The 16,886-nt window shown below is 41.5% G+C and overlaps 2 protein-coding genes across 2 annotated transcripts; both read left to right on the forward strand.

Moving 5' to 3' along the window:
• Nucleotides 1-1,440: 1,440 nt before the first annotated feature.
• LOC114432224 (ictacalcin-like) lies at nucleotides 1,441-3,101 on the forward strand. Its single transcript, XM_028400100.1, has 3 exons — nucleotides 1,441-1,588; nucleotides 2,538-2,686; nucleotides 2,794-3,101. Exons 2-3 carry the CDS (start codon nucleotides 2,549-2,551, stop codon nucleotides 2,929-2,931), a joined length of 276 nt encoding a protein of 91 aa, XP_028255901.1. The 5' UTR covers nucleotides 1,441-1,588; nucleotides 2,538-2,548; the 3' UTR covers nucleotides 2,932-3,101.
• A 1,585-nt stretch (nucleotides 3,102-4,686) lies between these two features.
• snx27a (sorting nexin 27a) lies at nucleotides 4,687-16,250 on the forward strand. The gene is made up of 13 exons (XM_028399064.1): nucleotides 4,687-5,100; nucleotides 6,894-7,119; nucleotides 7,233-7,425; nucleotides 7,576-7,640; nucleotides 8,105-8,209; nucleotides 8,304-8,382; nucleotides 8,631-8,794; nucleotides 9,596-9,685; nucleotides 10,183-10,332; nucleotides 10,739-10,867; nucleotides 11,057-11,116; nucleotides 11,276-11,324; nucleotides 12,144-16,250. The coding sequence occupies exons 1-13, from the start codon at nucleotides 4,790-4,792 to the stop codon at nucleotides 12,212-12,214; spliced, it is 1,692 nt and encodes a 563-aa protein (XP_028254865.1). The 5' UTR covers nucleotides 4,687-4,789; the 3' UTR covers nucleotides 12,215-16,250.
• Nucleotides 16,251-16,886: the final 636 nt, after the last annotated feature.

Genomic DNA, 16,886 nt, shown 5'->3' on the forward strand with positions numbered 1-16,886 from the left:
GTCACATGAATGCATCTGTAATCCATCCATCCATCATCTGAACATGCTTCGTCCTGCAGTGCAGGGTCACGGGACACTCTGTAATTTTACTTTAAAAAAACATACACCACTGACTTTAGTATAATGCATCTCAGTGTCCCACTGATCAAAGCAACTTCCTCTTCTGTTGCTTATCAAAAAGTACTGAAGGCAGAGGAGGGGATGCGTTCAAGTGACTCATGGTTTTGGTATTTCTAGAGGCAGGACAGACTCCCGGCTCCAAGAGAACATTCAGGCTGTTTTCTTTTCAGCCTGCTTGACCACTAGATGGCACAAGAGGACAAGTGTAATTATGTGGTTTGGTCTAAGTATTTAATATTATTGTTATTGGAACTGCTTCAGCCTCACTAATACACAAATATGAAGCACAGCTGGATGTAATATAGAATGTGTTTTCCATGGATACTCCCTCACTGCTTTGGTAGATATGAGTGAGTAAGAGAGACAATGTCTGACTAGTGATTTCCACACAGAGGCAAAAAAAAAAAAAATGGTGACAGTGACTTCTAACCTGCAATCTGTATTTAGCTGCACTTTGAAGCTGCTAATTAAAGACCAAAACAATTGTACCCTGAAAGGCAAAGACTGGAAAAGTCCTTTTATATCTATTCCAAAGTCAAACAAGAGACCACACACAGAAACAAACATGCAAACAGAGCGGCAACAAAACGGAGATTTTGTTTTTTTTTAAAAAAGGTTGTGACTCACATGACTGTGAGTCACAGAATTGGGAGGAAGACTGGACCCACTCAGGACTGCAACAATCAACACTGACTGAGTCACTGTGCCCAATGTTTTCACTCTAGAACCATGCATACCTCGAAGAGTTAAAATAAAAATAGACAAAAAAAAAGTCAATGGCATGCACTGAACAGCAGGAATTAGCTGGTACAACTTACAATTAAAATGTCCTCTAATGCCAAAAAAACATTACATAACAGTTTATTTCTATGTATGTGCAAACATTTGTATTTTATTAAAGTTCTTTGGAAGTGAAGTCACTTATAATAAATTAAAGTTATAGCAGCTCCCAGCCCTGTGCATGACACAAACTGTCTTTTCATGTGAAGGATGAACACAAACAGAGCAGCTGTGTGACAAACAGTGATTCAGTGCTGATAGAAAACGTTGCGTCCCTCCTCTTCATCAGCTCAGACACAGAGAGAGGCTTATTATGATCTTCACCTTGTTACACACACATGCATTAAAGCAATAATAAGTGTCCCGTGTGCCTTGACGGCAGGTACGTATACATTAGAACTTGTATATGTAGCATTTGCATGTTTAATGTTGCTAATTTTTTTAGCATTTCAAAATAAAAAAGTTTAATAGCACAATAAATCATGTTTTTTGAAATGTGCATTTGCAAAAAGTGACAAGACAGAGAGGAAGGAGGAGGAGGAGGAGTGGTTGAAGATGAAAGGAGCGTTATAGTGGGAGGGATGCAGGGTGTGGTGATGTATAAAGCATCCTTTGCCCACATCTCTCCATCATTGCAGCTCCTCTAAGACTGACTTCCACTCTCGGATCTTCTCAAATCTCATCCTCGGTGAGTAGAAATCCTTCATCTTATTGTGACATCACAGAAATTTGCAGCGTTTGCATGTAATTGTGTGTAATTTGTGTTTGTTTGGAGCAAACTCTTTGCTCTTGCTTGTGAAACTTGATGTTGCAACAGACTTTTTTCTTTCTTTCTTTCATTTTGCACATCTGTCTTTTACTGACTCTGTAGTGTTCATTGCAGCTTAATTAAACATTTGAACAGCAATATATCAGTTTTCCTCCGCTATCTGTTTATGTCACAATTTCCTCAGCTCACCACACCCCAGAGAGGGGGAACAACACCATGTGAGTCACACTGCAACCAGAACTAAGTCTCCTGAGGTTTTTAGGATCTGTGGGTTAAACAAAAAAAAACACTTTTCAGACACATACCACACTAACCGAACAGACCACTGACATTTGGCAACCCCTGGGACTTCATTCAAGTCTTGACCTGCTTCTTCTTCCTCATTCAGCTGAGTCGCCTGTGAGATTAAACTGTTGCCATAACACTGCCCCGTGTCACTTGACAGAGACGCAGCGTTAGAGACCGGAGACGGCGTGAAATAAGAGCGGTGGAGCCCAGGTGGAAACCCTGTGTGTATTTTTATCCACCTCCATGGAAAACCAGGAGGCAGTGATGTCAGACACTCAGTGGCTGCTTAGCAGCTCCTAATGAGCACACATTAGCATGTGTTTCTGTGTTTGATTTCTTTAAATTAGCAGCAGGGGGACAGAACTCGCCTTCCTCCTCTCCTTTTTTTACTTGTAACCACTCCCTTCTAATGCTGTGGATAAAAATGGTGTTCTTTGTTATGTTCCCAAATTTGACCACAATGCCACATGACCACAATAATCTGCAACCAGACCTCGACTCTGCCTCTAGATGGAGTCATAAAAACATGTTAAACATGCTCTGAATTTTTTTTTGTTTTCTGTGTCTCCTGTTAAATCAGCCTTCATCATCATGTCTGACGTCCAGAAGGCCATGGCCCTCCTCATCACCTCCTTCTCCAAGTACTCCAGCAAGGAGGGAGACAAGAACACCCTGAGTAAGGAGGAGCTGAAAGAGCTGCTTCAGAATGAATTTGGAGACATGCTTTGCGTGAGTGAGCTGCACAATCATCCATATTTATTATGTTCAATATTTAAGCTCTTGTGTTGTGATGAAGATGAAGAGCGAGGGCGTTCACCGCTTCTCTCTCACTGCAGAAAACCAACGACAAAGCGGCGGTGGACAGCATCTTCAAGGACCTGGACACAAACAAGAACAACAGTGTGGACTTTGGAGAGTTTGTCAACCTGGTGTGCTGCCTCACTCAAATGTGCCACGAGTACTTCAAAAAGTAAAAGGACCCGCAGCGCCACCTTGAGGCCGGCTGAGAGAGCTGCAGTTTTGTGTGAAAAAAAGAAGCGCCTCTTCACAGCTCAACTGAAGAAGGAATGAATATTTACTAAAAGAATCAATAAGGAAAATTATATTGTAACACAAAATTAAATAAAGTCTCTGACACACTGCATTTGTGCACATTGTGTTTTAACATATGAACTTTAGAAAGGAAACATTTACTGCAACAGGAAGCGTGTCACTAACGTCACTTCTATCAGAAATTACAGAAGACAGAAAAATACCAGTGTCTTATTTAAAGTAACACCACGTTATTTTGGAGATGGCACAACTTTTTCATCCACAACATCCCAGCTGTCAGTGGGAAGAGAGGCGGAGTACACCCTGTGGTGGAAAGTAACTAAGTATTTGTACTTTGTTACTATACTTAAGTATTTTTTTATGTATTTATACTTTACTTAAGTAAAAATAATAGTGCATACTTTATACTTTTACTCCATTACATTTTGCAGCTGTTACCTGTCTTTAAGATGATTTCTTTGATTATTTTAACCTGTTCATGTATCCTTTACAATGGAAATCATATATATATTCAGTGCATGAGTACTTTTACTTTTAAGTACAATAAGTACTTAAGACTTTTATTTAAGTAGGATTGTGGATGTAGCACTTCTACTTTTACTCGAGTATATAATTTGCTGGGTAATTGTACTTTTACTTAAGTATCAAAGTTTAGTGCTTCCTCCACCACTGAGTAGCCTACACCCTGGACAGGTTGCCTTTTCTCTCACAAATAAAATCCAGAACCAAACTTCCATGACTGATCCAGTTTGGTTACAGGTTCTGCACCAAACCACTTTCATCATAGCATGCTGCTATAATCTACATAATATTTGTGTTTATCTTTCTGATTTTGTTTGTAACGTTCTGGCACGTTAATTCCTAACAAGAAGACAGATGAAGTGAGGTATAGCTTAACCAGCTTTTATTGCAGTGATAAGCAGTCATGTGCCTCTGGGCTGACAACCTGCAAGTTTTCATTCCAACCAAATACTACACATCACATCCGCTTCTGGTTTTTAAATAAGAAATCAGAACCTTGATTGTGCATGATTTGATTTGTTTGTTTTGATAAAATATGAACTAGAAAAGGGCATTTCCTGAAGAAAATGCAAGTTTGATTGCTGCAGCTGAAGCATTGCTTTGAATGCTGATGTGAAGGATTGATCTGAATTGCTGGAGAATCAGAGCAATTCGGAGCTTTGTATGCCTCTGTGTGTCAGCCTGTCACCATGGTAACAGCAGAGGAGACCTCAAAAACCACTCCAACTTTGAGAGCCTGGCGTGTGGAAGTGATTCGGAAATAGAAAATTCTGAATACAAGTTTGATAGAGCAGCATCTAATGAGCGTTTTAAGACTAAAATGGAGTCTGTAGCTTGAAATTTGTAGGAGGAGATACAAGAAGAAGAAGAAGAAGAAGAAGAAGAAAGAGGGTGAAGATGAGTTTGTTTGCCGAGCAACAATTGGCTTTCACTTTTCTGGTCAAAATATTTGAATTGAATTGAATTTTCTTCTTCTTAAAAACGAATGAAGTCAAATAAAAGTTTGATATTCATTTAAAACACCTTATGCACTGTGGAAGTGAGTAACCTTGCGCTGAGGGGAACGTGAGAGCAGACCAGGCTTTCGGTGACGCCTCCGGTGGGTCACGTTGCGCGGCCGTGTCTCGTGACGCTGTCGAGGGGCGGGTTATTAACGCAGGGTCGGTCTGTGGAGCTCGCGTTACTGAGGCACACAGAGCCTGAGTGTTGTTTTGAATCTGCTAGAAGCGACTGGAGGGGGTAGCGCCTGTGAATAAGATGGCGGATGTAGGAGACGATGAAACTCGGCAGGCTCTCCCTTCGGCATCCCGTAACGGTCCGGTGTTCGGTTCGTCGTCGGGCACCGCGGCCCAGAACGCCGCTACGGTAACGTCAGGTCCACGGATAGTGAGGATCGTCAAGTCTGAGTCCGGCTACGGTTTCAATGTTCGCGGTCAAGTCAGCGAAGGAGGACAGCTTCGCAGCATCAACGGGGAGCTGTACGCTCCTCTTCAGCATGTCAGCGCTGTTTTGCCCGGAGGTGCTGCAGACAGAGCTGGGATAGCAAAGGGAGACAGGATCCTGGAGGTGTAAGTTAGCTTCTATCCGTTCAATTCAAATGGGCAGTTAGCAAATAATGCAAGCTACACACTTTAGCCTGTATGGATCCAATTTCAAGCATGTGTTAACATTAGCCATCTCCAATGGTACAATGCTACGTCACTTGTGTGTTATGAAAATAGAAGTAGACTTTTAATTAACTGCCCAATTGGCTAATTGTTCAATTATTACCATATTTGGACCTAAATAAGCATCTAAGAATACAACCACACGAAGCTAACGCTGGTGAGTTAACCAGACGGCTAACCAGCTTACATAAGTTGGACTACTGGCTGTGCATGTTGATTAGCTTTTGCTAGCTAGCTAGCTAGCTAGCCAGGTAGCTGCCGTGTTTGGCTAGCTCCTTGGCGCAGTGATTGTTTCACCGTGGCCGTTGGGGTGAAATTTAAACCACCGTGTAGTTGACATTGCGATGCCGCATGTATACGTTTGATGGTGTGTTTTGAACCTGCCAGAGGACACTGGCAGGTTCTGTTGTCACTCAAAGCATCACAAGGTGCATCACTGATTAGCCTTCACAGCAGCCGCGCTGTTTACACTGGACAGTAGAAGTTTGTGTCTGTCAGATGGGTTCTTTTTCAGTGTATTTGAGTGGTTTTGATATACATGTATGTATCCTAGAGACCTCATTCTGTTTGGGTTAGGATCAGGGGAACAGTTAGCAAGTGTGGTACTAGTGTCGGACTCCACGATTAAGCCTCCTGTCAGGGCTGTAAGCTTTGAGCTGGAATGTGTAGAATAAATCATTAATATTTGTGTGCAGTCCCTTTAATTACACATTTGTGCACATTTTTCACTTGGAGTAAAGGAGAACAGAAACTAAAAACCAGGAACACTGGTCATACTTCTTCCTGCTGAGGCATCAACACATTATGTTTTGTGCACTTGACAATCTCCCACTTTCTCTCTCTGGTCATATGACACCACAAATACTTATCATGTGACTTATTAACCAGTTGGACCATTTTGCAAAAACTCACAACAGTTGTTTTAAGTATGCCAAATGTCAGCATTTTATTTGAAAGGGTTTACACACAAAGATAGGCGACAGTTTAACAAATTCTAATGGGCTAACCTGATGTATTTCTTGTCTGTTTGTTTACCATTGTTGATCATTAATTCTCACAGTGTCCAAATTAGATATTTTCTTAAATGACAGATTGATTATACTTTTATTTAAAGGGAAAAGGTATTGTTGGATCATGTAAAACTTTATTTGTTACTGTCACAATTTGAATAGTCCTATCATATTCACGTTACATGACCCTTATTGACATTACAGAGACACCTTTCTGACTGCCATTGCTGATTTGTCAACAAATGATGACGAAATCAGAAGTTACCAAAACAGACCATCCGCCTGCTGGTGCCTTTTTATGGTTCACCATACAACCCACATACACATGTATAAGTAATAATGACAGAGACATAGGAGACAGACCTCTTGCCATTTCCCCCTCCTTTCTCTGTGTCAGTGCCACAGTGAGATTAGCAGAGATACCTGATGCTGGTGCCATCTGGCCTCAGCGAAGCCAAGAAGGGAGGTGTCTTTCAGCACCAAAGGAAAGCGACATTAGAGCCGACCTGGTTACAAAACACTCCTAACATTGTGTTAATCAGTGGAGGAAAATGGGCTGATATTACCACACACATTGTATTTTAAACACATTACTGCAATGTATAGAGAGTTAAACAGAAATTATTATTTGGAAAAGGTGGATTTTAAAGTCTTTGCTTTGCTCTATCCTCTCTCTTCTTCTAGCAACGGGGTGAGCGTGGAGGGCGCAACTCATAAGCAGGTGGTGGACCTGATCCGTGCGGGTGAGAAGGAGCTGGTTCTGGCTGTGCTGTCTGTTCCACCTCAGGAAGCTGATGGTTTGGAAGGAGGCGAGGATGTCCAACCCAATTATGACTACAGTGACAAGCAGGCCGTGCCCATTTCCATCCCAACATACAAGCATGTAGAACAGCACTCCGAGAGATTTGTGGTGAGTGCTGATCATAACAGTTGATCATCCAGTTCTTACCGAGTGGATGTCAAAAACGTTTTTTTTTTTCATTTTCTTTTGACACATTTTTTTCTTCGTTTCAATGGCTACAGGTGTACAACGTGTATATGTCAGGTAGACAGCTGTGTTCAAAACGCTACCGCGAGTTTGCCATCTTACACCAGAACTTGAAGAGGGAGTTTTCCAACTTCAACTTCCCAAAGCTTCCCGGTAAATGGCCCTTCTCCCTCTCAGAACAGCAGCTGGATGCTCGCCGCAGAGGGCTGGAGGAATATTTGGAGCGAGGTAGGCTGAAGGTCATGACATTCGGAAAGGTTTTCTGATACCAATCTATATTATTACAGTCTAACCAGCTGAAGAACTTGATCCATATTTATTTAAAAGTACATGCTACAGAAAGTACTGTAAGTCTTCTTTCTCTATTTATGCCTCTAGTGTGCTCTGTGCGGGTGATCGGGGAGAGTGACATCATGCAGGAGTTTCTCTCTGAATCAGACGAGGTATGCTAATTTGCAGTGTGCTGTCTTTAGTTATTGTTTTGTATGTTTTTAACTCTGGAGCCAAACGGTAAATACAGATACTGCATAAGTACAAGTGTGAGTTGACTAGAGAAGAGAAGTGCTTAGTGCTCACTGATTGTTACAGTTTCATAAACAATCTTCAGCTGCATACATGCTGGTGTGTGGTGGGGTGTATGTGAATGTGTGATTTTTACCTTCCTCTGTGGTAAAGTACACACATTTGGGGGTGTACGGGCTGGCAGATGTGCCACATTATGACAGAAAGGAAAAAACAGAAACAGTACTGCTGACAAATAATAGTACAGGTTCAGTCATGGCTTGCTGGTTTTTGTAATGTAAAATGGGCATGTTAGCTGTGACTCAGACGAGTACAAACTCTTGGTAATCCACAGGAGTAAAGCAGCACTGCTGAAGTTCTCATTATGTTTTGCTTCACTCTGCAGAACTACAATGGAGTGACAGATGTAGAATTGCGGATAGCCTTGCCAGACAAGACGACCATTTCTGTCAGAGTCCGTAAGAACAGTACCACAGACCAGGTGTACCAGGTAAGACCAGGTCACTGACACTATATTGTCCATTCATGCCTGGAATTAAGTGTCTATCGTTAAAGGTTTAACTGACTGTAATCCTCTCCTGAAGGCACTAGTGATGAAAGTTGGAATGGACAGTATTATGGCGAGCTACTTTGCCCTTTTTGAAGTCATCAACCACTCCTTTGGTAAGAACTGTATGCATAATTAATGAGTTTCCCCGGAAACCTTCCCTCATGTGTTTAATTTAGTGTCGGGTGAGTTCATCACATGACCGCTACTTTTCTAAATAGAGACTTGAGTCATCCTACAGATGAGTTGTGGTCCTGCGGGCATGTTTTGTAATATTGGACATCAAGGGCAGGTGACTCTGTACAGGTTGCACTCAGTCTTTGTTATAACACATCCTCTCTGTTTGTCTGTTTTTGTTTTGCAGTGCGTAAACTGGCGCCTAATGAGTTTCCTCACAAGCTTTATGTGCAGAACTACACATCGGCAGTGCCGGGGACCTGCTTAGCACTCCGCAAGTGGCTGTTCAGCTTCCAGGAGGAGGAGTTGCTTAGAGACAACCCCCTGGCACTGCACTACTGTTTTCACCAGGTAATAATAATAATAATAATAATTGAGTCCCTCTTCAAAGCTGTAAACTTAGGGTAACCTAAGAGTTTATATGTTTTACGTCTCCCACTGATTTCTACAAGATGCATTGGAAAACAATTTTTGGTAATCAATAACACATGCTGGTCCTAGACACAGATCTTACCCTTACCTGTGAAATGATCCTAAACAGTCAGCAAACAAAGTACAAAACACAGTATATGGGGGTTTTCTGTGTTTTTTCAAGGGTGAACTGAGAAAAATAATTTAAATTAGCTACAGCAGTACCCCTACAGGCTGCCCACTGACCAGCAAAGGTCACTAGCTGAAGCATTATAAGCCTGTGATGTTCTGCAGTGCTTCATTTAATAAAGTACAGAAGCACAGAACCAAATGTAATTTAAAATAACATACAATATTTGAACTTTCAGTTATGTTTTTTCCTGTCTCTGTGGGGTGGTATTGTGAACATAACATTGAAATATCCATTTATTGTATGTTGAGCCTCCAGCTGTTTAATATAATGTAGCATTATAGGAAGCATTCTTCATTTGGGACTGTGTTTTGGGATCCTGTCTGGGATCCTGTTTTGGGATTTTGAGCAGTTACCTGCTGCAGCTAAAATCAAGATTGGTGAACATTAACAGATGTGGGCCAGATGTACACACGTCGATTGTTTAAATCTGGTTTCATGTGTTATTTTTTTTTTAATTTTGGGTCCTCCAATAATGGTGGTGTATCTTCCATTTTCCTCTACCTCAACACCCCATCCTATTCACCCCGCCCTCCCCCCTGTCTGTCCAGGCACTGGATGATGTGAAGAAGGGATTCATAAAAACAGAGGACAAATCCTACCAGCTGCAGAAACTGGCAGAGCAGCGCAAGATGGCCACGGTCAGTACCACAGACCAGTCTTTGTTCAGGGAGGAGATGGGATGACTACACTTTTTGCCTGCTGACCAGAGCCATCACCAAATCACTACCAAATAAATATAGACAGAGAAGTCAGAAAAGCTTTCACACTTAAGAATACAGCTCTTTATGGTGTGGAGAGAAAGCCATTGTGTTTATATTGATGCCGGTAGAACATTAACTCAGAGTGGCATTTGTGAGAGGGCTTTAACAACACACTCACAGCTATGTAGCTATTCACAGCAGCCTTTACACGCTTCCAGAGTTACACCTTGGTTTAATAATAGAAAAGGCAACATTAAAACCATATGTACTTACCGGTAAGTCAAATGACAAGCAGGAAGCATGGTTTCAGTTTAGTTAGAATTAAAAAAAAAAAAAACCAGGCCAAAGAGCCAGAATAGTAGGTTGGGGTCTGTACAAAATGGTTAATGTTTTCCATCATTTAATTCTGACTTATGTTCTTTAATACTCATTAGTACCTGAGCCTATTGCGGACATGTGAGGGCTACAACGAAGTGGCCTTCCCCCACTGCTCCTGTGACTCCAGGAGGAAGGGACACGTCATCACAGCTATCAGCATCAATCACTTCAAGCTACATGCTTGCACTGAGGACGGCACACTGGAGGTGAGCATCTGTTTGAGCAATGTTGAATGCAATGAATGAGAGTAGGGCTGCAACAAACAAGTATTTTGATACTCGGATACTCGCTGAATATTTTTGCGATTATTCGAGTACTCGGATCACGCATAAATGTCATAGTTTTACCCATAGATACGGCTGCAGCTAACAACTAGTGGATACCTGACGACTCGCCCGCGTTTCAAACTCGGGCCCTCTTGTTCCCAAAACGCTGATCATCCCGCTGCGCTATGAGAGAATCATTCCCAATGACGTCACTAACGAGTCATCGAATACTAAATTAGTTGTCGATGCATTTTGCCCTGGAATATTACTCGAGTAATCGTTGCAGCCCTAAATGAGAGTTAAATGTTTATATTAACTGCTCTCCATTGTCTCGCTCACTCTTTAGAACCAGGTAATAGCGTTTGAGTGGGGCGAGATGCAGCGCTGGGACACTGACGAGGAGGGGATGGCGTTCTGCTTCGAGTACACAAGAGGAGAAAAGAAGCCTCGCTGGGTCAAAATCTTCACTCCATATGTAAGTGTACAGACATGTGGCTAATATGCAGGATGCATAGATGCCAAATGGACTTTTTAGTCTACTCGCCCTCTATACATATGTGATTAAAATAATCAACATGTTTTCCTCACACAGTGACTTTGCTGATTGTGGTGTTTTTGTTGGCCTGAAACAGTTTTGTCTGCTTCACTTTTTTCTCTCCTGCAGTTCAACTACATGCACGAGTGCTTCGAGCGAGTCTTTTGTGAGCTCAAGTGGAGGAAACAGGTAAGGACCACTCCTTTCCTCTTTCATTCTGGGAAGCCTATGACTCCATGCCAGCTGTGAATTTCTAAACTTAGCTTATTCTTGCATTATTTTGTACTGTTTAAAAAAGCAAATTAAACTTACTTTTATATTTCTTGTGTATTGATTTCTTGCTCTCAGGTGGAGGAAGAGGCCTCTGATAAAGACAACAAAAACTGCAGTAACAGCGGTAAGTAGCAAGTATTTTTATGTGTTTTTGGCCTATATTCAAAGAGATGACATTCTGTGTTACACAGTAAATATCACTACCGATTGTGAATTAGTCACATTTTGATCAAATCTAAAATGTCAAGGGCAAGGAGAGGCATTCAAGTATGCAAAAGCCTTTTTATGTCTATGCATAAAGTCAAATATGTCAACATGAGAGAAATATATTAAGACAGATATTTCCCTGTATGGAATTAAATATCTGTAGTGCCGTTTGTATAATGGTGCAACACACTTATATTCTGTTAAAAAATGTTAATACAGAGAAACTCCACTGTGTGCATTCAGAACTACCATTCCAATTTTAAATTCTCTTTTGTGTAGCTCCTGAAGTGTAACAAGGAGCTAAATAAAATAACAGAGCAACTGCGAAACAGGGAAAAAAGTGTACTTCATGGATTATTCATCCCCTAATGCACCTAAGAACAACAGATTGCTGTGCAGAGACAAGTTCTGGAGTATTTGTGCATACAATGGAAAGAATGCGTAGACATGTGACTCTATTAGAGCCATCTCTGAGAGACCCACAAGCTTAAAGTATTTGTGAGGCAACACTCAGTCAGCAATACTAGTATGAGGACAAGCAACCACAAGGCAGGAGGATGACTGAGGAACATAGAAACAACAGAGCACTGAGAAGATAAGAAGCAAGCGTTTCAGCATGCTATGGCAAAATATTCATTGTCTTGGTGACACGCTTGTATTCATCTGTCTTGTGGCACATCATGAGCAAATAAAGGCATTCAGACTTGTTGCTCTGAACCGTCTCTCTGTGTTCCAGAGTTTCTGCCTCCTCTGGAGACACAACAGAAGGGATGGCGCCACCTAGGGGGGGAGATTGCAACTTCCTAAAACCATTTGCCATCACTTGAACTAGTACTGGTCCACTCGCATCATCACAGCCATCCCAGAGAGTGCCCATTCACAAACACGGAACTGAGTGACTGAGGCAGTCCCCCTCCCCCCATTAACAAAAAAAAACACAAAAAAAGAGGAAATTACCAAATTTGGAAAATCGGATTTGTTACACTAAACCGGACCTGAGGACATACACGCACAGTAAGAAGAACGATGAAGGAAAATAAACAAAAGAGCCAACTTCCATGTCATTTACTAGATCTCCATACTGTGTCTGGTGTTTTCCTCCATGCTTCTGCCCTGTGATGTGGGGCTGTTGGACACAATTGTCGTCACTGGTTGAAGTGTATCAATACAGTGTGCGATTGGTCAGGGTTTCCGCGACGCCACAGCACCATTTGTGCAAAAATGGAGCGCCTCGATGAAAACGCACTTGACGAAAGAGCTGACTTCCAGGATGGGATTGCGACGGTCCGCAGGCCAGCGCGGTCCAGGTTTCGCCGCACGGGGCCTCGCCTGCTGAACTAAGCTCAGATAAAAATAAGAAGGGAGAGGTGTACAGAGAACCTTCGCATTCGGTAATAAAAGAACGAAGTCATGCTTTACACTGATGCTGGACATGAACACGTTTTCTGTGTCTGGGCTTGTACGTACCCCGTCTGTGTCATAAAACATAGGCGGCACAAATGTAACTAGATGGAAACAGTTAATGAGGAAGTGTTGATAATTATTTGTATGTTTAACAATCTTACTTCTGATGAAATATAGATTAATATAAGAGCTATAATAATTGGTTTCTTTGCTAACACAGTGAACTGAATTGTGCTCAAGCTCTAACTGATCTCCCTTTTTTTTGTTTTTTTTTACCTTGTCCTCTTACCCGCACTACACAGCAATGTGTGCTGGCAGTCAGCCATTAATGTCAGTATTGATATTTATCCCCCCTCGCAAGTGTTTTATGGTGGTGATTTTGCAGAGCTTGAGCAGAAGAGGCTTTCTCATTCTCAGCTCTCTGCAGGAATTACCTTTTGAACAAAGGGTTAATGGGCCAAAGCGTTAATGTTTTCAAAGCGTCACATGTGTGACTCTTACTGACAGATTGTGAACATGGTGAAATTTTTATTTGTTGAGTGAATGTCTGCCCAGCTGCAGTTTCCTCTGCAGGCAGCAGGGGGCGGCAGAGCGTTAGACTGACTGTCATTCAGTTTGAGCTGAAAAATCTTCTCAGAGCCTCTCGGAGAGTGATCCCTCTGGCTCTGTAACTCACCTAAAAGTATCTTTCCTCTGCAGTTTGTCCATTAACCAAGTGGGGAGGATAGATGTGTGTGTGTGTGTGTGTGTATGTTGTGTAACTGCAGCTGTCATCGTACACGCAATGCAGCCAGCTATCTGCCTCCTTCTGCACCTGAAAAGGAAACGGTATTAGTTATGTGTGTGTGTATGCACATGACATGATTTTTAATTAACACACAGATATTTTGTTTTTTTGGTCTCACACAGATAATTTATGTGTTTTTTTCTTGTGGTATTGTCTGACCTGAAATGTGTAGAAAGCAAGTTTACATACTGATAAAAAAAATCTCTGAATTGCAGCAGTGTGCATAAATTGTACTGACTAGAGTTTTGCTTCCATGCAACAGAGTTGTTATTTCGACTAAGAGCTAGTTTATGTCAGCGAATCCATTACTTCCTCATCCTTGTGCTTTACTGCCTTTGGGCAGTGACCAAAAAAAAAATCTGTTTTTTCTTTTAATTCACACTAACTTTTGGAGCAAAAGTTCAAGTCTAGTTTTTTCCACGGTTGAGCTTAGGTTTCTATAAATGTGATTTCCTGCCTTGGTTTACTTATAATTCGATTTTAGTTGGTTACCTTGGAGCATGCGGATGTTTGTATGCTGTGTGGGTTTGTGTCCTCTATGTTTATCATTGACATTGCTGATAAGCTTTTAGGCTGTGATTGGATGTGTCTGATGAGCTGTCGCTGTAAAAGCAAATGAAGATGGGGTTTTTGTGTCTGGATGACAGCAGAGACAGCAAACAGATGGAGACAAATGGGAAGCGTCTCCTATTGTCTAGCTAACATTCACGCGCTTTCTCAACCTAACACACACACACACACAGACAGCACACACACATCTTTGTTTCCCTCTTTGACAGAATTGTTAAGCGCAGAACAGAGAGAGATATTCGTTACCCTCTGAGGCCTCAGTTTTAAAATAGCTTATAGCAATATTCACGCTGTAGTAATGTATTGTGTTTTTTTTTGTTTTACACACAAAACAGGTAGCTAATTTGAGAAAGAAATTGCAATGTGCAGGTTGCTGGGTATTCATTTTGACAGCTGAAGTAATGGCCAATTTAAAGATGGATGACTGAAGAATTGGAGCCGTTCAGCCACAGTGGGTTTTTATAAGATGTGGAGGGATAGACAGACAGGCAGAGCTTTTGTAATTGTGTGTACAGGCTCGCCTGTCCTCTGCTCTTACTCTCTCCAGGTTGGTCTCCTATCATCACAGGGAGATGCGGTTGCCGTGGCAGCACCACGTTGACTCCACATGCTCAGTGCAGCCTCTGTTCCTTTTTTTTTCTTCCTGTCAGGCAACTGACTCACTCCACCCAGTAATGTATTCAAAGCGGTGTTTTTTACTGTTTGATGTTTGTTCTCTGTCCCCGTGGCTCGTGCTGCTGTGAATAGGCTCTTAGAAAGCTGCTTTTTTTTTTTTTTTTTTAAATACATATTTTTTGGTGGTTCAGTTTGTCTTGTTAGCGCCAGGTGCCATCTTATGCTCAGTCTCAGTCATGGGCCAGGTGTGTGTTCTGTCAGTTGTTGTCCGTTTCGGCCGCTAAGTGTCATGGTGACAGTGTTGAGGTGAAAGCAAAGTGATGACGGGAATGTTAAGAAGCATGTCTTACAGTTGGCCTGTATTCTTGTTTGTCAGTGTGTGCAGTGCTGTGGTTCACCCGTGTTTGTCTTTGAGATGCTGGTCAGTCAGGTCTCATAATAAGAGAATGATTTATTTATGAAAAGACAATGAAATTTCACACACAGGACTTTACAGATTAAATGAATGTTGGATGGTGCAGCAAACACAGCGAGGACAGGAAAATAAATGTGCACTGTACAAGGGGCTGAGAAAGTTTGTGTCCATTGCTAACCGGCACTGAAATGCTCCGAAACTGTTGCTATAGTAACACATCAGTTTTCCTGAGTCTCAAGTATAAAATCAGCACTGTAACATCATTCAGGGGCAGATATTGAATATGATCTACTCTGTTTCACAGCGCTCAGGCCCTCCAGTGCTTGAAAATCTTTTCTTTGACTCTGCAGATTTTGTCAGGGCCACACTGTTGAGTCACATCAGCAGCACTTTTGTGCAGACTCGATGTTCGCTGACCTCTAAAAACACACATCAAGCTCTAAGCACGTTAGCTGCTGGCTTTTTTTAGCGGACGTTTCCTAAGCTGAAGGATGGATGTGCTGTTTAAGAATTTGTTTGCCTTTATGTGTAAATTAATTTCTCTTCGTAGCTTTGAAAGCCGAGGCGTTGTTTTCATGGCAAGCAGGCAGCGACATAAATTAAAAACCTAAGCCTTGTTTGTCTTTCGTCACAATAACATGTAAATAGTTTGTTTTAAAAGTGAAAAGAAGAATATCCTTTCGACAAAAATGCACTCTTGTTTCTCCAAGTCAGAACTTTTATTTATTTAAGCAGAAATTATAAAGATTTGGGGAAATTATAGTGTGTAGAGCCACCGCTAATCGTTTAGTTTTGCGTGCAGAGGGAATGGCTGTATGGAGGACACAATAAAACACGGTGTTAATGAAAGAGAAGCATTTACAAAGTGTGTAATGACATCGATTAACACTTAAGGCAGAGCTAAGCTTGAAAAAAAAACAGATTTTTATATCTAAAATCACCCATGAAGGTTTACTAACCAGTATAAGAAAACAGAAAAAAAACTTTTCAAAATGTTGTGTAGAGTAATAAATTGTAACAATATTTTAAATAAAGTTATATATTGGGAAAAATTGTTTGTGTTCATTTTTCTTCAGTTCATCTCAATGAGCTTTCCAGCAGGCTTTTTACTGGCTGTTAAATGATAAAGCACTCAGGTTGTGTTTATCAATGTATGGATTCTGTCTCTGCCCAGTGAGACCTGGCCAATGTCAAGACTGTCCACCTATAAAGCAGCAGCAGTGTTCATCTGGGACCAATTAACTTGTTGAGGGTAAAGGACAGGAGCACTTAACAAGCTGTAAAATGGTCAAAATGTTAAAGCTGTGCTAAACATATCTTTCATGAGCTGCCAGCAAACCAGGTGATGTCGGAGGTTCATTCATGCACGGCTTGCTTTAACTGTCTCACATTTGGAGAGGTTAAACCTGCAGTTTGAGAACGTGTGGGTGGGATTTATGCAAATGCAGTTCATGCTGGGTGTTTAATGTTAAATTCAGAGTAGTGTAGTTTGGGTGCAGAATGACTGTGTTTAAGGAGTTGAAGCTGATTTGACAGCAATCGTTTGCTTTTCCTGTGCTGCACAGCCTCCGGGATGAGAAGTGAAGGAGGGCCGATCATGACAAGGAACAGATATGACAGTTTGCTGGCAGAGCAACAGTGCAGTAGCTCACGAAGATTTAAGATGAATAGAAAAGAAATGGTCACAA

This window comes from Parambassis ranga, chromosome 2 (genome assembly GCF_900634625.1).
Source record: "Parambassis ranga chromosome 2, fParRan2.1, whole genome shotgun sequence".
Taxonomy (NCBI): Eukaryota; Metazoa; Chordata; class Actinopteri; family Ambassidae; genus Parambassis; species Parambassis ranga.